This window comes from Aethalodelphis obliquidens, unplaced genomic scaffold (assembly GCF_003676395.1).
Source record: "Aethalodelphis obliquidens isolate GAN/ISIS:26980383/991018 unplaced genomic scaffold, ASM367639v1 scaffold61, whole genome shotgun sequence".
Taxonomy (NCBI): domain Eukaryota; kingdom Metazoa; phylum Chordata; class Mammalia; order Artiodactyla; family Delphinidae; genus Aethalodelphis; species Aethalodelphis obliquidens.
The window spans coordinates 6,314,308-6,334,181 of record NW_020838005.1 but is presented as its reverse complement, the minus strand read 5'-3'; the positions used below and the strand labels follow the sequence as shown (position 1 = coordinate 6,334,181).

Here is a 19,874-nt window from a genome sequence, read left to right as displayed (position 1 = left end):
GCCCGCTGCAGAGGGAGCACAGATGGAGTCTTAACCGCTGAACCGCCAGGGAAGTCCCAGGATTTTAATCTTTTTCAGAGATGCCACTGGCCTTGCCAGCTCCCGACTCTCTGGGGCCATTGTCCTGTCACTTTTCCCATTGTACGTGCAGGAGAGAACCTTGCTGAAGGCCCACCCGCCTCCACATGTCTTGTATGGCTTCAGACCAGCACGCCCAGGAGAGCTCCTCTTTCAAGAAAATGGACTGTTTAAGAAACAGTGGATTTGGGGTTTGGAAGTAAACTTAGAGGTCGTTTTACTGACGGGAAACTGAAGCCCAGAGGTGGAAGGCGATTTACCCACCGTCATAGAGTGAGGTAGTGGCCACACCTGTGCTGGAGGCTGCCTGCCTGGTAGCGCAGAGCTCTGCTCTCTGAGTCACCCTGCTACCCTGTCAAGGGCAATTTCTTCCCCTGGGAAATAATGTCGGCAGAGAGCAAAAGCAAAGCTCTTCGTTCTCCAGGATTCATCTTGAAGTTTTCTCTCTATCCTTTACGGTCCTCACATTTTATACCACTTTCCCTTTTCTCCACTTGAATGCCAACCACGGCCCAGAGGGGTCATCACTCCGGGCCTCATTTTGCTGTCTGCCGGTGCTGCGGCCACTTCCAGCTCCCTGTACAGGTAACGATGGCCATGTAAGAAGGTTCTGCCATGGGATGTGGGCAGAAGTTGTTGGAGGAAAGTTTTGGGTCAACTTTCTAAGTGACTAACTCAGTAAGCGTCCGGCCTTTCCCCCTCCCTCCTGCCTGGAATGTGGGTAGGTAGCAAAGAGAAGAAGGACACAGAGCTGGACAAAAGCAAGACAGGGCTCTGGTTCCCAGCTCTTCACTCTCCACTCCCAGCTTGGGGTCAAGTGGAGGAGTATTGGGCAGGGAGGTGGGGGGAGATATCTAGATAAGGTGAGAGAGACACTCCAACAGCAGAGGGCTTCAGTCCAGCCAAGACCCATAAATAAGCTCTAAAGGAGACCTCCTTTTAGACCCCTCATCGCCCTCCCGCTCAGGACAGGGCCTCATCAAGGTATATTTGGAGGATGGATTGGACGAGGCTCTGATGTTCAGCTTTGCTGAGCCACCTGCGTTCTATGGGGTATGGACAGAACCAGGCAGGAGCTCGGGGGCTGACTGTGAAGCTATAGGTGATCTTGCTCAACACAGAGACTGAGGAGGTAGACCACTAGTGTCAGGCTGAATGGATCCCAGTCAAACTGCAGGGTCCACAGCAGCCATCTTGTGACTGTGAGGAAATTTGAAGAGGGAAGTCAGCAGTAGGGCAATCAGGGCAGAAATATAGAAGGTGCCAGGAACATTGCTGACATCTTGGAGAATCTGTACGAGCTCAAGAGTGTCTATCTCTAGACTTCTTTTATGTGATAGAAAAATTAACCTCTACCTGGTTGAAGTCATTTTGTGGGAGGGCTTCTGTTACTTGCAGCCAAAGGCACTTTCTGACAGAGCAGTCATCTTCGGATCACTCCACTTGTTTAAAAGTTGTTTCCCAAGTTGAACTGAGATCAGCCTCTGTGTCCTAGGAAAGTCCTGGCCATTCCTAACTGCCGCTTCTGCCTTCTAGGGTCACCCCAGAGAAATCTAGTTCCTTTCTTGTCTCCAGCATCTTCCCAGTTCCTTCCCACTGGCTTTCTCATGTTATTGGTTTTCACTCCACCTCTTACACCTGCGATTGTTTGTTTGTTGGACCTCAGGCTCCCTTAGTTGCTTTCTCAGCTGCTCAGGACCCTGGGCAGCCTGAGGGTGCATGTCCTGTGTGTCACTTCTCATACCCTCCCAGCCCACAGCAGCTGTTGGATTTGTACTCTCCTTGGTTTTTTATTTGTTTCCTCCATGCCCTGACCCATGGCTGGTCAAGAAAGCTTTCTTCCCTTGGGCTACCCTGCCCCCATTTTATTATTTTCATAGTCTTTGCTGACTGTACGCCTCACCCCACCCTTACCACTGCATGGCCTCCCAACCATCATTTATTCTGCAAACATTTGTCAAGCACTTACAATGTGCCAAGCATTGCCTGGGACAGCAGGGCCACAACCAGAACACTTCCTGCCTTCAAGGAGCTCAGCCATCCCACTTTGCCCGTTTCACTTTGCATTTTAAGCTCTGTAAATCTGAGCTATCTCATTAGCCTACTTCCCTTGTTGATAAGCTGTCTAGAGAATATTAGCAAGTGTGGGGTGGGGAAGAGGCAGGACAGGAAGATACTCTAATGCTGGTGTTTTTTTTTTTTAAAGACAGTTTCCAAGGATTTTCCTTCCTGTGTCAATATCAGATATCAGGGTTCTTCCAGTGCTAAGTCTCCTTTCCTGAGTTGCCATGAATATGTTGTGGTGTGTGTCTTTCCATTATCACCAGAAAGAAAGAGAACCATCTTTGGCAAAACTTTCCTCAGGACCTATAAGTTGAACAAGAGGGTTTATATTCACAAACACGATCTCTTTCTTTTTAAGTCACACCATCTGCATATACTGGGCAGCCCAGAGCTCCGTGTTTTTTCTCGCTACTGTTCTTCCTCTCCTTGGTTTCCTCATCTTCAAGGACTACATCAAAGATTCTTTTTCATTTTGTTGTTGCAAGCATTTAAGTTCTATTCTCTTAGCAAATTTCAATTATGCAATACAGTGTCATCAACTGCAGTCGCCATGTTATGCATTAAATCCTCAGACTTCGATCAAAGGTTTATAACTTGGGCTTTGTGATCTCTGGGGGGTATTTTCTGCAATGGGAATGTGCTCATTTTTTAGAAGAGGGTCACTGTTCATAGTTTTACCATAATGTTGAAAGGGTAAGGTATTACCTAGAAATTTTAAAAAACTAATGCCTTTGATATTTTCTCAAGAGGTCATCCAGATTAAAGTGTAATCATTTATAACACAGCATCATGCGCTATCTTTTCCTGCAAAACTCCTAGTGTAACCTCAGCAGCCCTTGTGTTTAGCACCTTCATTTTAGGATTAAAGTAGCTGAAACTCCAAGAAGTCAAGTAGCTTGCCCACAGCCATCAGCTAGTTACTGGCAGAGTCAAGGTGGGCTCATGAGCCTGGGGTCCCCTGGATGCAGCAGGGAAACTCACGGGCCAAAGGGTGAGGACTCAGGTGCAGAGCTTCTGTCTTCTTTCCTGGATTTTAAATTCTGTGAGGCATGAGCCCGTCTCACCACGCTAAGCCTCATTCTCTGTGTCTAACCGTATTTCTAGCACATCGTAGATCTCAATATTGGCTGCTAGATTGTTTTACATCTGTTAATTAAAAGTACTACTCTTGGGAGTTCCCTGGTGGCACAGTGGTCAAGACTCCGAGCTCCCAATGCAGGGCACCCGGGTTCCATCCCTGGTCAGGGAACTAGATCCCACATGCATGCCACAACTAAGAGTTCACATGCCACAACTAAGGAGCCCGCTGGCCGCAACTAAGGAGCACATGTGCCACAACCAAGACCCGATCCAACCAAATAAAAAAAAAAAAGATCCGATGCAGCCCCCAAAACAAAAGTACTGCTCTTGTTAGACCCCATTTCCCTCAAATTCCGTTTATTTTCTTCCTGAATCCACCACTCAGAACCTCAAGCACAGGGGGTTCTGCTGTGTGGAGCTGTTTGCCTTCCCCCTCACCACCTCAGCCCCAGCTTTGGGAAGTCTCCATCCATCAAGTCGCCTTTCTTAAAGGGCAATTCACCCCACTTCCTCCTTTCTTACACTTACCCGCCTGGTCATCGTGACCTGACCATCAGGTTACAGCACAGTGGCGCCCTGATGCTGTCATCACTCGAAATCAATCAACCCCAACCTTGAATAAGTACTGGGTCTTCACCATGGATCTGCGCACAGCCTATGCTTGACTCCTGTTGTATTTCACTGACTTTAATACACCCAGGTTTCCTGCACCCCTCCCCCCGCCATGTTTTAATATCTCTGAAATCAGGATGCAATCTTGCAATTAATAGCATGTCTTAGTCTGTCACCATTTTTTTCTTTCTTTTTTCTTGGCTCATACAATAACGGCAAATTCGAGTCCCTGAAAGGTGGTGTTGAAAGTGGCTCTAGCTCCCACCCAGCCTGGGGCGCTGGAAGACCCTGTGCAGGGCTGAGTTGCCTCTGATCGGTGGCGGTTCTCCCTGGAGGCTACACGCCGCCAGCGTTTTTCTCCAGGGACACTGGCTGTTCACACCATCCTTGCTCCTTCCAGCTGTTCATTTGTAACAGCAATCAGTCAACCTTCAAGGTTTCGGGCACAGCATCCTCCTTCCCACCCCTTCCTGCTGACTCCTTCTTAGGTCGGCTTTGGTGTCTTTGCCACTGGAAGTTTCCCTCCTGCAAAGCCCAGCCTCTTATCCAGCCTGCAGACTTCTCTCACCCTATTTATTCTCTTCCTGACTCCATCACTCTTGCTGCCTGCTCCGCCCCCAGCCCCTGGCCTAGCCCACTTGCAGGCCTGCCAACAAAACTGTTTCCTCGCCCGCGGGCCCATCCTGCCCAATTCCTCCGCCAGGGCTGTCACCTTTTCGAGCATTTCCTGAGAATTCTATTTTTTTCTCCTTTTGCCCCTTAATCTGTTTTTCTCCGCTTCCCTCCCCTACCCACACACAGCTGGGATGACTCCTATACTTTCTTCCTCCTGAAATCCCCTGGCACCCTCCCCCATCCTTTGCTGCCCTAAAGCGGTCCCACCATTGCTAGGATTTGGTGCTGTGGGCCTGGCTTTGGCTGGGACCCATTTTGCACTAGTGATTCACCCCCCAGTCTGTATGCTGACTGAGATCACCCACCACCACGTGACAGCCAGACCCTGATCTCCTGCCTGGTCCTGTCCACCCTCCATTAGAACCCAGGTGGCTTAGGAAATCCGGAAATCAGAGCCTCCTCCAATCTGCTCTGCCCAGCATACCTTGAGGCCCTGTCCCGAGTGGGAGTGGGGTGTGGGTCCCGAAAGGAGGTCTCCTTTAGAGCTTGGTCACGGTGCAGCTGGGCAGACGCTGTCTGCTGCTGCAGTGTCTCTCGCCTTATCTAGATATTTCCCACCTCCAATCTCCCCACTGTGACCCCAAGCTGGGAGGCAGACCCCATGTGCTGTCCCCCAGCTCTGCCCCCGGCTTCTCTTTGCCCTTCTCCCCAACACTTCCTTGCACCTGGAAGGGCCAGGCTCCCCACTTCCTCCAGAACCTTCTCTTGCTGTCCACCCCCTCCCCCATAGAGAGTGTTAATGGGGGAAGGGTTGTCTTCTCTCTCCTATGAAGTGGGTTCCCCATCACGTGGCTCACCTCGTTCACAGGTGGTAAAGAAGAGCTGCATGCACCCTCCTTATGGGCCAGGCCTGGTATCCTACCTATCTTGTCTTGTAAGAGCTCAAGTCAGGCTTCCCTGGTGGCGCAGTGGTCGAGAGTCCGCCTGCCGATGCAGGGGACGCGGGTTCGTGCCCCGGTCCGGGAAGATCCCACATGCCGTGGAGCGGCTGGGCCCGTGAGCCATGGCCGCGGAGCCTGCGCGTCCGGAGTCTGTGCTCCGCAGCGGGAGAGGCCGCAGCAGTGAGAGGCCCGCATATGGCAAAAGAAAAAAAAAAAAGGTCAAGTCCTCCCACTGCTGCTTAGGGAGAGAAACCTCATGATTTTGAAAGGAGGGATGCAACGAGGGAAAAACCCAATATACGTAACTTTGCATATCAGCTGAGCAGTAACCCTCTGTCCCACCTCTGAGGGTTATGTTATACTCCCCCCTCCCTCATCAGGGCTTGCAGGAAAGGGATAGTTGACCTCATCCCCAGGGACAAGGTGAGAGGATCTGGGAGGGGCCTCAGAGCTCCACCCTCCCGCCCCCAGGGGCCTCCCTAACTGAATCTGGGAAAGACAGGGCACTCACTGGCGCTGTGCCTTGCGGGATCTGCGTCCCTTTCTGTTTCAGGTGACAGAAACTCCAACTCAAATCCATTAAGCTAAGTTGAGAATTGTGGGCTCGTGTATCCGAAGAGCCCATTTTTCCAGTCTGGGTGCTGGTTTCAGGCCTTAGTACGTCCAGGGGTGCGGCCAGGTCCTTTGGACTTGGTTCCCCATTCTTGGTGGTGACGCCTTTATCCAGCTCCACGAGGCAACCAGCTTATCCCGGCCTCGGCGCCAGGAGGGCCAGTGCCAGGAAGAGGCCCACCTGATCCTGGGAACTTACCAGGGGATGTGAGGTGGAGGGGAGGGTGGGGTCCCAGCACTGGGCTCTTCAGTGCTACAACTGGGGCAGTCCAGGTAAACTTAGCCTGCAGCGATGCCTGCTTCTTACTGCTCCTCTGTTTTTGCCAGACTCAGTTACCATCCCCCTCTTCCTTACTTACCCGTTCTTGGATCTAAGGTAGGAACCCCCTGAGTTTGCTTTTGCCAGCATCTCAGACTTCAGTGGGGAAGGGTTCTGGGGTCTGTCATTGCAGTTCCTGGGGTCAAAGCTGATCTTACTGTCTGTGCTGTTTCATCCTCGAGGGACATTCATCAGCCCCCTCAATAGAGCCTGTCAGATGCACTGTGTGCGCCAGTCAAAAGCCCTTCCAGAATACCCAAGCTTTCTTTTTCCACCACACTTTTGCACATATGCCCTCACCTCGAATGCCAGGAGGAGAACAAGGATGGGAAGGTCAGGCACTGTGTGGCCCTTCTCTGTCCTGACACCATGGCAGCTCTGCCATATGACGCAGCACAAAGAAAGCCTCAGCACCTCCTCCGCCCATCCTTCCAGCCCACCCCTCAGGTCAGAGTTAGCACCACGGCAGTATCTATTTGCCACGCCGGTCCTAACTCCCTCCTTCTCTGGCTAATCCCCAAGTTGTCCTTTAGGTCTCTGCTCCGGAGGCAGCACGTCACCTCCTTCAGGAAGTCTTCCCTGACTTGCATTCCCCTGAACCTGCTTTCAGTCACACCCTGTGTATATATAATATATCTCTATCTCAGAACATGTTTTATGCTGCATTTTAATAATGTACCTACTTGCCACACTAGAATATGACGTTTTTGAAGACGGGCGCTATGGCTCAGTCATCTTTGTATTTCCAGGACCCAGCATAGAGCCTGACACACATTAGAAGCTCAGAAATCTTTGTTGGGTACGTGAATGCGTGAATGAAAGAGTGATTAAACGAATGACTACCCTGGTCTGGGACCAGGTCATTTTGAAGGTGAAAGAATCAAAAGTTCCTTAAGCCTCTTTGAAAAAAGAAAATCGATTTTCTTCTCCCTTCCCTGTGGCTGCAGGAGGAGGTGGTAGGTGAAGCAGAGGCTGTTTGTTTCTGCTGATGAGGCTGGAGGTCAGGTGGTACCCTCACCTTCCTGCGAGAAGCCGTGAGACGCGTGGGGTCCTGTGTGCCCTCCCCTTGCACGGTCTACACAGCAGGCCGCCCTGCCCCTTCAGCTCTTCTCCTGGGTCCTAAGTGTTTTCTAATTTGTCTGTGTGTGTGCATGTGTGTGTATATCTGTGTATATGCAAGTAAGCGAGTGTGTGCATGTGTGTATGCGTGTCTGTGTGTATATGTATGTGTCTGTGTGTACATGTGTGTGTCTGTGTCTCTGCATAAGTGTGTGTATGTGTGCACGTCAGCGAGCCACCTGAAGCGATGTGCGGAATCTTGTCTGTCACCCGAGTGCAGGTACGTTAGCAGCAGGGGGTGGTCCGTGGCTTCCCTCACTTCTCTGGGGTCGTGTGCTTGGTCTCACACTGGGAAGGAGCCTTCGGGGTGGAGCCCGGCTGCTGTCCGCCTGATCTTTTGTACTTAAGATCCTCTGGGTCACATTTGTCTTTTTATTTCAAAAATCCACTTGGAGATTGAGAATTCCAGTTCATAAAGAAGCTAGTTGCTAGAGGAACGACAGAGGAAAGGGGCCGTCAGCGCTTGAGGGTTCTGAATGCATCGTTGCCACAAGACGCTTTGGCCAGGGTCCTGGGGGAGCCCAGACGGGCTTTACCTTCACTGTCTCTCCCCTCCCTGCAGAGCTGCTGCCGGGAGGGCCCTGGGGAGGCCCTGTCTGTTCAGAAGTGGGCTGTGAGGAAGAGCTGTCCTCGGAGACAGCGGAGACGCTGGGGGACTCGGCGATCCTGGGAGACATAGTGACACTGGGGGACATGGCGACACTGAAGGACGCAGTAACATTGAGGGATACAGTGATGCTACGGGGGTATGGGGGACATGGTGACAATAAAGGACATGGTGATATTGAGAGACACCATGACACTGGGAAGCAGAGTGATGCTAGGAACATGGTGACACTGGGGGGCATGGTCACATTGGGGACATGGTGATGTTGGGGGCACCATTACACTCGTGGAACTATAAGGACATAGTGACAACAAAGAACACGGTGACATTGGGGCACATGGTGACACTGGGAGTCACAGAGACATTGGAGGACACAGTGATGCTGGGAACATGGTGACAGGGGGACACGGTGACATTGGGGACATCGTGATGCTGGGGGATATGGTGATGACTGCAGGGGACACTGTGACCTTCCTTCCCCTCTCAGTCCCTCAGTTAGGGCCAAGAAGGATGCTCATGGTCAAAAGAGAAACTGCGAATCAAGTGGGAAGAAAGGGAGCCCTCGGGAAGGCGCGCCGGAGGAAGCGTGCGCAGCTGCGGGGATGTGCGCCGGAGGAAGCGTGCGCAGCTGCGGGGATGTGCACCGGTGCTGGGCCGGCTTTAGAGGGATTAGCTGGGAGGCAGGAGGCTGAGGAAGCTAATTATAAAGTTTGTGCAGAGATGAGAGAAGATTATAAGCCCTCTTGTGCACCAAGATTTTAAAAATGAGAGCAGCGTTCTTTCCCCGAAGACGAATGGGGATAAATGGTGAGTAAAGGTAAAAAGGGAGATGTGGGCGCTGGCTGGGCTGCGGCCGAGGAGACCGTGGTCGCCTGCAGTGTGCGCAGCAGCGAGGGTCCTGCTAAGTCTGAACCCCGTGTAATCAGGGGAGACCCCTCATCTGATCCTGACTGCGTGCGTGGCGGCCGCTTGGCAGGCCTGGGCTCTGCTGGGCGGCTCTGTGAAGCACGGGTGTCATCAGTCAGCAGCACTTCTTGGGCCCCTGCTCTGTGTCAAGCAGGGGGCTGGGTGCCCCGGGGGGTACAGGTTCTGTGCCCCATGCCTTGGGGTAGTTGGCTAGGAAGGGTATAGGGTGTGGGAAACTTGGGGAGCCGTGCTGAAAATGGGGCTTGCCCCGGACTTGGGGGCTGGAGAAGCCTCCACAAAGGAGGACAGCCGAGGCAGGGCGCAGAGAACGCGGGCCGCCCTGCAGGCAGAGCCTCCTAGTCAGGCAGCTGGGTCAGAGCGGAGGATTCCTGCAGGACAAGGCAGGAGCTGGGACTCAGGGTGGAGAGGGCCTTGAATCGTGCAGTAAAGGCCTGGGTTTTTTCTGAGGACACTGCAAACCACCCGAGGGGCTTGGAGCTCTGGAAATGTCCCGAGAGAAGAGGGTTTTGGGACAACTTGGCTGGCCGGTGCACGGAACAGAATGCCATGTGGTGACCTGGGCAGGAAGAGCCTGCAGCTGGCTTTTGCAAGAGTCCCAGATGAGGCGATGGGGCTCCACCACGGCGGGAACAGAAGCGAACGGTTGGACGAATGGCCTTGAGCTCCACCATGGCGGGAACACATGCGAACGGTTGGACGAATGGCCTTGCCCCCGCACAGCTGGCCTGCAGCCCTATCTCCCACGTTGGTGGCAGCAGGCTGTGGTACTCACCCGCAGGGTGCATCTTCCAGAGACTTTGGAGGGATGCAGGAGAGCATCTTTGTTCTATTAAAGCAAACCTCCCTGTATAATGGAGAAAAAAGCACGGCATCAAGTGTGGGCATCCTCTCTGAGTTACGAGTCTCCTTGTCTGCACTCCACCCTCAGGGTTTGGGACGAGGGACTCTGCTCCGGCCCTCCCACCTGGCTGCTGGAGGATGTGAGTGCAGAGAGCCTGGACTCCCCCATGTTCACACGTGACACTTTGCTCTGAGAGGGAGGGCAGGGCGCCTGGGTCTCCTGACCACTTGTTCGGTATTCTTAGGTCCCCTTATTCACCCACCTCCTTAGGAGGTAAACTCTACACTATTCAAAGGAGTTCAAGGTGGTAGAAGAGGGTAAGAGAAACAGCAAGAGAAAGGAGAGGAATAAAGATGTACTGACGCTTGCTCTGTGTGCGTACATTCATTGAATCCTTGTAACCACTACGCAGATCAATACGGCTGCATGTTACCAAAACACAGACTATGTCATCAACCTCCTGGATCACACAGCCAGTAAGTGGGGGGTGAGGGGTGGGATTTGAATTCAGATCCTCCCCTGCCAAACCTTTGGCCTTCCTTCTACTCATCAAAATGGATTAACCTGCCTCTACAGGTTTGAGTGGAGCAGGTTTGGGGCGGGCGGGGAGCGCCTCTGTAACGAGGGGGAGGAAAGGCACAGACCCGCTCTCTGACTTTCCTCTTCCTTCGATCCGTTTCAGCTGCCTGGTCCTCCACACCATGAACGGCACCCCGAGGGATGCCCAGGCCCCCGGACACCGCGAGCGCCTCCTGCCTTCTGTGGCCCGGACCCCCTCTGTCACCCAGGTCATGCCAGCCAAGAAGATCACTTTCCTCAAGCGAGGGGATCCCCAGTTTGCTGGGGTTCGCCTGGCCGTTCACCGACGCGCCTTCAGGAGTTTCGGGGCCCTGATGGACGAGCTCTCGCAGCGCGTGCCGCTCTCCTTTGGGGTGCGCTCCGTCACCACGCCCCGGGGCCTGCACGGCCTCAGCACCCTGGAGCAGCTGCAAGACGGCGGCTGCTACCTCTGCTCCGATAAGAAGCCCCCCAAGACCCCCAGCGGGCCGGGCCGGCCACGGGGGAGAAGCCCTTCTCAGCAGTCACGGGGTTTTGAAGGCTGCTGCGAGGCACCTGGAACGGCTTCTTCCTGCAAAAGTCTCCGAGCCCCGAGGAGGATAACGCTGGTTAAGAACGGCGACCCTCGATACCAGCAGACAGCGGTGCTCAGTCACAGGAACACCAGGAGCCTGACGGCCTTTCTCAGCAAAGCCTCGGACCTGCTGCACTTTCCCGTGAAGCAGGTGTACACAACCGGTGGGCAAAAGGTAGGCTGTCGGGTATGACATTTCCTTAAAAGGTTCCCTGGACCTCAGCTCAAAACACTTAGGTGGAACTGGGAAGTGATTCCTTTAAAAGAGGCACTGATTGCCCTGCTACTAATTAAAGGTGAATAGAGTGGAGACTTTCAGTCACTTAATCAAACAAGCAATTGTTCTTCATAGTTTCAGCTCCATTTAGCAAGTGTTTGGTGCCTGTTCCTGCACACTTTGTTTTCTTACCTAATCCTCTTAGCCTATTTTGGTGAGAGTTCAGTGTAGGAAACACAAAAGACTCAAAGTGCTTTAAGCAGAAAGCAATTTCCCGCAGGGCACTGGGGGGACTTTCACATCTCTGGAAAGCTGCGGGAGCGAACTCCAAGTTGGGTGTGCAGGATTGGCTCCCAGCACCCTGCAGAAATCTTCTAACTCCACTCCAAGCCACTGTGACTGGGCTGAGAAGGAGCCCTCTGTAGTGGAACCGAAGCTTAGAAAGCTGGGTCGGCAACCTGCCCCAGCTGCATCTTAATGCCCAGGGACACCAGCCACTGCTGCCTGAGCGCCATCGCCCCCCGATGCCCACAGACCTGCTTTGTAGCCACACACAGCCAGAAGCAAGAAGAGACAGTGTCTACCTCGCTTGCCATCCCAGGCTTGACCCACCTGATGGAACCCGATCGGCATCCGGCCTAACTGGCAAGAAGGCTAGTGGATGTAACTTTTGCCCTCCTGGGTTTTGCTGAACGTGAATGTAACCCAAGATGGGCAGGCTGGAGGATGGAGGTTGATTGATCTAACCCACATAAACTCTCACAGTCTAGTCCTATAGCTACTGACACCTGTATACGCCATGCTACTTAAATGTATAACAGCAGCTACAGCAGCGCGTCCCCACCTAACAATGGAACCATCCCTCCTACCATCGAGACATATTCCCCTGCTCCCCGAAGTTGCATCCGTGCCGTACCATTCTCTTTCAGCTCAGTCACGATCCCACCTTTCTACCCTCTATCTTAAGAGCCCTTTCTTTCATTTCCTTGTTAGAAAGCATACCCTTCTAATTGGAGAAAACGAAAAAGAACAGATTCTGTACTTTAAAGATGGAACGAAATCCCCCAACGTCGCTAATTATAATGTAATGCTATAAATTGTGCAAATCAACAGATAGGCAGGATCCTTGGGGCCAGGTGAGATTTTTCTAAAAGCAGGGACCTGCTTCCTGGAACGCAATCCAGCACTGATGTTGCCTGCACGACCCAGCCTGGGATGTCATGATGGTGGGGGGTAGGGGTGGGTGGTGGGAGGATGACCCACGCGTCTGGGCAGGAGCCTAGAGAACCATTGGAGGAGGGAGAGAAAGGCCATCTGTGCCTTGTCTTTCTCTGCTCCACTAGGGGCAGAAGCAGAGGCCCTGGGCTCAGATTAGACTGGAAAGCACAGATCAGACCCAAGAGAGGACTCTGCCTGGAAAACGTGTGAGATAGTGACTCAGGTCTCCATATGGGAGCCCTGGACCTTCTGTTATGGTTGCTTTAAAAAATACACATTCCGGAGGGAGGAGTGTGGGCGGGGAAGCAAGTCAAAGTCTTCTTGAAGTCTTTTCCACCTGAGTATCAAGAATAACCTCTAAACCACAGGCCTCGTACCAGGTGGAGGGAGGGCTGTAGGTAGAGAAAAAGATCATGGTGGGAGGACCTCAGCCCCCCGCCAGTCATGGAGGTGTATTGAGGAGGGGATGGGATCCTTCCCTTGGATCAGAAATCTGGGGTGAGATGTGCAAGTATCAAGAAAGGGACCAGCGACAGTGGATTCTCCCTCTACCCATGTCTCGCTGGACAGAAGCGGGTCCTGCAGACCACGCCTCCTGACTCACACTCTGCTTCCCCAGGTGGACTCTCTGAAGGGTCTGCTACACAGCCCCTCGGTGCTGGTATGTGCCGGTCACGAGGCCTTCAGACCTCTGGCAGTGGAAGATGTCAGAAGAAATGGAAGTGAACCTTTATCTGGGCAGACTTCAAGGAGGAAAAGCGGTGAGTTTGTTCCGCAGGACCCCCAGCCTTATTTGCACTGGATGGTGGTTTGGTAGGGCTGGGCAGATATCCTTTCTAGAGAATTAAAAAAACCTGCCTTTGGCTCCGGGTCTGGGGCACCCCATTTGTTTGGGGGTCTCTCTTGCCTCTTTCTCCTTCTCATCACCATCAGCCTTAACTAGGTTGAACATTTGGCTGGGCTGAGAGAGATGGGAGTCTGGCATTTAAACAGGGATTAAGAGATCTTGAACGTTAAGCTTCTAGGATCTAAAATAACTTTGTTAAGAACCATAGTGAGCATGACATTAATGGAGGCAGTGAACCATGGGTATGCGGCCTTTGCGTCTTTCAAGAGTCATGACTGTCTTAGGCAACCGTGAGGACCCAACAGACCAAAACAAATGATAACCATTGATCATCTATCCATCCATCAATCTATACAGCCAACCAGCCATCCATCCAGGTGCCAGAGGTAGCCTTCATTATTAAACAACAACCACGACCACAACAAAAAGCCAAAAAGCAAAATTATTGGAATGACAATGGGCAAATTTTGGCGAGTAAACAAAATGATATCCTTTGTGAAAAGCTATGAAGAGAAAGACAGCAGTGGTTTCGGTGATTGCATCATGCTGGGTGTTGGATGTACAAAGGCCCATCAGCCACATCCCCTCCCCTGGAGGAGCCCCAGTCTCATCTGGTGCTTATGGAGGAACAGGACTGAGCAAATCCTTCTCCGGCCCAGATGGACTCAGGAGGTCTGCTCTTCCGCCGGCCATAGGCTCAGCCTCTGCCGGCCCCTCCCTCTTGCCAAGCATTAGCTCAGGAGATGAAATGAGAAAGTACCAAGGGCTACGTTATCTCTCGGGATCGTGTCTTTTTATCCCCAGTGACCCCCTCTTCTTCTCTTTTTCATGGCTGAGGGGCAGGCTTAGCTACCACGACCTGCTATCCTGTGTCCAGGTCCTTCCTTGCAACCATTTATCAACCCCAAATCTTGATGAGTGTTAAGATGATAAATCAGCACTAATAATTGCAAAGCAGTTTACAGTTACAATCAGGTGTGTCTGCAGCAGCTTATCGATTTTTGCTTCCCGTGCCGTGGGTGGGTGTGAGCAGAGCTGGGATCTAGCTCTGGGCACCGACGCTCTGCAGTCAATTCTACTGTCTGTGGAGAACCTGCTTTGCGCCAGCGACTTTGCAGGAAGCTTTCCATGCGCTGCCTGACATCCTCAAAACAAACCTACCCGTTAGATACCATGACTCTTATTTCACAGCTCAGGAAAGAGTCTCTGCCAAAGCCTGCACAGCTAGGAAGCGGCAGGGTCGAGACGGAACTCGGACTTCAAGCTCACCTCGCTGGGCTCTGCTGGTTCACACCCTGGCAGCTCCGTGAACATGCGTTCTAGCATGGTTTCTGTCCTTCCTGCTGGTTGTGGAGGTGGCAGGGGTATACAGACCGTGGAAGGCTCATGGCTGGCCTTGACTCTTCCATCCCGAAGCTCTCGCTGGCAGCTCACTATCTTTCCTTCTTTTCTCTTGCTTGTCATCGTGCATCAGGGAGCTGGGGGCCCAAAGCCAAGCAGAGCGTGATCCATGCGCGGTCCAGGCCAGGCAGTGGGCCACGGCGGTTCTCCTTGCTGTCGGAGAGATCTGGGCTCGGTGACCCCTCGGTGCCTCTGCAAAGTGCCTGCACGTGCCCTGCTCCTGACGGGAACCCTCAGGGCACACCTGGCCAGCTCAGCCCGTCAGTAGCCGGTGAAGACATTGAGAAGAACGTGCGCGTGAACGAGGACGGCAGCTTGTCCGTGGAGATGAAAGTCCGCTTCCACCTACAGGGGGAGGACCTGCTCCTGTGGTCCAGGAGGGTCGGGAGGGCCAGCGGGGAGGGGCCTGTCCTGGGGGAGGCAGATCCCCTCGGCTGTGTGTGGAGGGGCCCCCCTAGGGACCCCTCGGAGCCTGGGGCACAGGGACTGGGGCCCTGCGAGGCAGGAGGTGTGGGAGCCTTTGACCGAGGCCGGTGGCAGCCGGGGTCTAGATATGAGATCTGGATGAACCCCCTTTATGCCCCCCAGGGAGAGCAGACAGCCTCTCAGAGGAGGTCTGGGCTGCCCCAGAAGTCCCACTCCAGGACCCCCAGGAGCCAAGGGGTCGCCAGCAGGAAAAGAAGGAGCAAAGACAGCGCCAGCCCTTCCTCCAGTGACAGAGCCCCTGAAGGCTCTGAGACCAACTCTTCTTTCTGCTCCAGGTCCCTGGAGGATGGTGTGGGCAGCTGCGGCCCACGTCTGGCCTCGGGGGCTGGTGAGGGCACAGGCGAGGGAGCAATGCCGGGCTGCAGGGAGCACCGTGGCTGCCTGAAACCGGGGACCCGAGGCCCGGCAGACGCTTTTCCTGACTCCTCGGCAAGTGGCGGGTCTCACGAGGAGTCCAGTGAAAGGGGTGAACTGCACCAGGGCCGCCCCAGCAAGAAGAGCTGGGCTGTGACTTCCTGGGGGGCCACCCAGGGGGGAGGCCCCAGCTCCCCCGCCATGAGCCCCTCGTCTGTAAGGAAAGAGGGCCCACGGGCAGAGGAGAGTGGACAGGGCGCCGGATACCCCCGGGCAGCCTCTGGGGAGGACGCAGGAGGCCACCGTCCACCTTCTGCCTGTGCGTCAGCCCCAGGCAGGAGCAGGAAGCAGCAGAGCAGAGCCGGCACCCTGTCCTTACCCAGCGTTTCTGTCCTCAGCCGCGGGTCCCAGAGGGGCCGCCCCGGGCAGCACCACCACCCAAAGGACACCCACTGCCCACTCGGCCTGCCTGTGTCCAGGCCGGTGCCGGGGCCTCCCAGCAGAGGCAGGGCCCGCCCAGACAGCCCAGCGCCTGGCCCTTCGGAGAGCCCACACAGCCGCGGGAGCCGGGCCTCCCGGGACCCGGGGCCCTGCTTCTCCACCTCTCTTTATTCCTGGGACACGCGAGGGTTCAGCAGCATTCCCATCACCCCTGTGAGCAATTCTGACTGTGCTTCCAATTTCCACCCCCCAAATTCCCCCGCTGCTGAGACCGAAGGGGACCCTGAGTTCAGGGCGTGTTCACCAGCTCCCACACCTTCAAACACATCTGACTCTTTCAACTCGCAAGCTGATGGCCTGGGTGAAAAGGCAGGGGGTGACAGTCCCAAGCCTTCCTGGCCCTTGGTCCTGCCAGTCGGGTGGCCCGAGGGAGGGAGGCCGGGAGTGCACGGGGCCAGCTGCTGCTCGCAGCTGGGCGCATCCCCGGCCCTCGGGTCCCCCGGTGGGAAGACGCAGTCGCTGCCAGCCTCCCAGTCTTGGGGCGGCCAGGGCCCCTTCTCTGAGGCCTGCTTGGTGTGCAGCGGGTACTGTCCCGTGCCTCGCAAGCCACGGCCCTCGGGCAAGAAGCATCCTTTGCGTACCCTCAGCCGCAGCGAGGGCACCCACAGTGCTGATGGGGAGCCGGGCGGGACCGAGGCAGGGGAGGAAAAGCCGGACGTCTGGCGCCCTCGGCCCCCTGGCTCTCCGGGAGGGGCCGTGGGGAGAGCAGTCAGAGCCGTGAGAAGGGGTGGCTCCCACCGCGGTCCCAAGCTCGGGAGAACGTTCCAGGAGAAGGTCTCGGGTGGGGGAGACCTGGAGGAGCAAAAGGAAGGTGGCTGCGTGACGCTGGGCGCCCTGCCCCGAGCCTCCCCGGGAGCCGTGGTCCGTGAGTGGCTGAGCAACATCTCGGAGGAGCCCGTGAAATACGAGACGGCGGACGAGGGCGAAGACCTGGCTGGGCGCAGCCCGGAAGGCCCCGAGGAGGACCCTGTTGACCAATATCCCCCAGAGGGCCTGGAAGGGTCAGTGCAGGCCAGACAAGTGCCCCTGGAAGGGGCAGCCAGTGCGAAAGCAGAACCAGATGCAGCCCTCCCAGGGACGGGCAGCGCTGGTCCCAGGTCAGGAGCGGGCCTGCCTTGCAGCGGGGTTTCGGAAGCCTCTACGGAGGCCGGCAAAGGCAAAGGAGCGGCCGTGGACCGTGCGATGGGCCAGTGCGTGCTCCCCAGCAGGGTCTCTTCCTCCATACACATCATGAAGGCGCTGATGGGATCCAGGCCAGGCCGGCCCAGCAGTGTGCCCGAAGTGTCCAGCTCAGTGGGCAGGAGACTCGGCCGCTCGGCCCAGGCCCTCGTCACCTGTCTCGCCAGGCTCCGCTTCTTTGATGATGACCTTGGGTCTCCCGCTGGCAAAGTGAGGTTCACTGACTCTCCTCGGTACCAGGAGCTCCTGAGCACCTTGCAGGCCCTGTGGCCGGGGAGTGGCCTTGGGCACAGAGAGCTGGACTCGGGCCTCCAGGAGCTAGGCTGGGGCCAGGCCCTGCCGGCCCTTGGGTCCCACGCTGCAGCTGAGGACTTCACGCCAACATCCTCCTCTGGTGTGGATGTTGGCAGTGGTTCCGGAGGCTCGGGGGAGGGCCACGGGCCATGCACCGTGGACTGCGCCCTGGTCCCTGAGAGGATGGGGCTGCCCTCAAGCATCCCCTGCCAGAGGCCTGATTCCAGAATCTCAGGGAACCCAGAGGATCCGGGAAACCAACAGCTGAGTGGTTCCGAGGCTGGTGGTACCTCCAGTGAGGACAGGGCCGAAAGAAACAGTGGGGAGCAGGCGTTGGGCAGTGACCTGGACCAAGGTGTTAAAAACACGATGCAAGAAGAGGGGGTACAATTAGAGGAAATAAAAGAGGAAAAAGAAAGAGCAGAACTGCAAGAAGAGGGTGTTAAAGGGTTTCCCGAAGAGGAAGGAATCACAGGACGAGAATCGTCAGGGGCGGGCTCTCAGGATGGGGCGGGTGCCAGGGAAGACAAGAGCCTGCAGGAAGAGCAGGGAGACCCCACCTCGGCCACGCTGAGCCCCCCAGGGAAGAGAGAGAGCCCGACAGAGCGCCCTAAGAGCCTCAGGGAGAGTGACCCAGACGCCAGCGGGAGTCAAGGTGGCCCCAGCGCTGAGCCTTCTTTGGAGAAGTTGTCCACAGCAGCGGAGACAGGCTGTGGGCAAACTCAGGCCAAGCTTACCCAGGGGGCGGAGGAGAGGGGCACTTCCACAGCCCGCAGAGGGCCTCTGGACCCTGACCCCCTCTGGGTGTCCAAGTTGCTGAAGAACATGGAGAAGGCCTTCATGGCCCACCTCGCCACTGCCACGGCCGAGCTCCAAGCCCGCTGGGGCCTGGAGAGCAACGACCTGCTGGACCAGATGGTGGCCGAGCTGCAGCAGGACATGGGCCGGCGGCTCCAGGACCACGTCGAGAAGGAGCTCTGCAAGGTGCAGAGCCGGGCGGGGGGCACGACGCCGGGGCCACCCAGGGAGACGCCCCTGCAGACCAAGCAGTACAGGCAGCACCTCCAGGGCCTGAGTGACCTCTCAGCTTCCTCCGAGCACATGCGGGGCCGGGGGCCCCCCTCCTTCTCCCTGGAGGACGTGCCAACCTTCAGAGGAGTCCTGGGGACCCGGCTCGGGGAGCAGGTTGAGGAGGAGGGGTTCTGTCCCTGCGAGGCCTGCATGAGGAAGAAAGTGGCCCTTGCATCCCCGAGGGACGCAGTGCGGGCGGCCAGTGCGCCCGTCAGAGAGGCCTTTGACCTGCAGCAAATTCTGCAGAAGAAGAAAGGAAGATATGTGGACGGGGAGACAGCAGAGGCGGCCCCTGCAAAGAGGGGGATGGAGCCCCTCGAGAGGGACCCCTCGGGGACGGACCCTGTCCGGGGAGCTGACGGAGGCCCTGAGCTGGGATCAGGCCAGGGCCCCGGGGTGGAGGTGGGGCACGAGACCCTCAGCAGAGATGAAGCCCCCCGGGGGGCAGAGGAGGGGGCAACTACTGAGAAGAGAGAAAGGAAAACAGACCCCTTTGTAGGCAGCTACCCAGATGGGGTGGGGCGGGGGAAGCAGGGTGTGGGCAGGGAGGAAGGAGACCCGGAGGTGGGCTCTGGGGCTGAGGACACTGGGGCGGGTGAAGCCCCGGGAGGAGGTGACCCGAGTCCAGGAGGACAGAACGCTGGTGCAGAAAGTGCAGAGGCCCAGGGAGCTGACAGGGAGCAACAGGCAGAGTCAGGAGGAGGAAATCAAGGTAAGAGAGAAGCGCGCCCTCAGCTTGGCCTCGGACACCGCCAGTTGCGTGAGGCTTCTAGAAACAGCAGCCCAGACCAGGAGGGCAGGCGCATGCCGTCCCTGGCCCCAGGTGCAGACTCCCCCCGCCAAAGGTCAGGCCTCTCGTCCTCCAGCACATCATCTTTGGGGAACTGCTCTCGGCTCTCTCAGAAAAGCTCCGAAGATGAGCCTTCAGACAGACACACGAGGAGCCTTGAAGACGAGGCCAAGGGCGTCCCTGATCCAGAGACAAAAGTCACAGGCACGTGTCCAGAAAGCTCCCCTTCTGAGCAAGACGGGGCCCCCTCAGGCTCGAGGATGCCAGAGCAAGGAACAGATGAAGGTCTGACTCCAGAGCAGGGGACAGAGGGAGGCTCTGACTTAGAAGCTGAGAAGGTAGTGAAAAGTCTCGCTTCCACAGAAGGGATGCTTAAAACCCTCCCCATGGACAGGACAGACGGCTTTGGCCAAGACGACTTAGATTTCTAAGGATCCAGCTGCAAGACAGTCCTGAGTCTGGAGCTCAGCCTACTGGAGATGCATAAGGGACATGGGCGAAGGTCAAGGACTTGCCAAGGGCATGGCCACCCCACACTGCCCCAGTTCTAAATTCTGGGGTTTCCAAGG

The 19,874-nt window shown here is 55.8% G+C and overlaps 1 protein-coding gene across 1 annotated transcript; it reads left to right on the top strand.

Annotated features, from left to right (window-relative positions):
* The first annotated feature begins 10,516 nt into the window (after positions 1-10,516).
* RP1L1 (RP1 like 1) lies at positions 10,517-19,435 on the top strand. The gene is made up of 4 exons (XM_027087952.1): positions 10,517-11,122; positions 13,002-13,143; positions 14,704-18,917; positions 19,382-19,435. The coding sequence occupies exons 1-4, from the start codon at positions 10,517-10,519 to the stop codon at positions 19,433-19,435; spliced, it is 5,016 nt and encodes a 1,671-aa protein (XP_026943753.1).
* Positions 19,436-19,874: the final 439 nt, after the last annotated feature.

What these genes read in the sequence shown, in the direction of transcription:
- RP1L1 (XM_027087952.1), top strand. Translation starts at nt 10,517, where the DNA reads ATGAACGGCACCCCGAGGGATGCCCAGGCCCCCGGACACCGCGAGCGC. An exon ending in ACACAACCGGTGGGCAAAAG is followed by an intron (nt 11,123 to 13,001) that starts GTAGGCTGTCGG and finishes CTGCTTCCCCAG; the next exon opens with GTGGACTCTCTGAAGGGTCT. An exon ending in GACTTCAAGGAGGAAAAGCG is followed by an intron (nt 13,144 to 14,703) that starts GTGAGTTTGTTC and finishes ATCGTGCATCAG; the next exon opens with GGAGCTGGGGGCCCAAAGCC.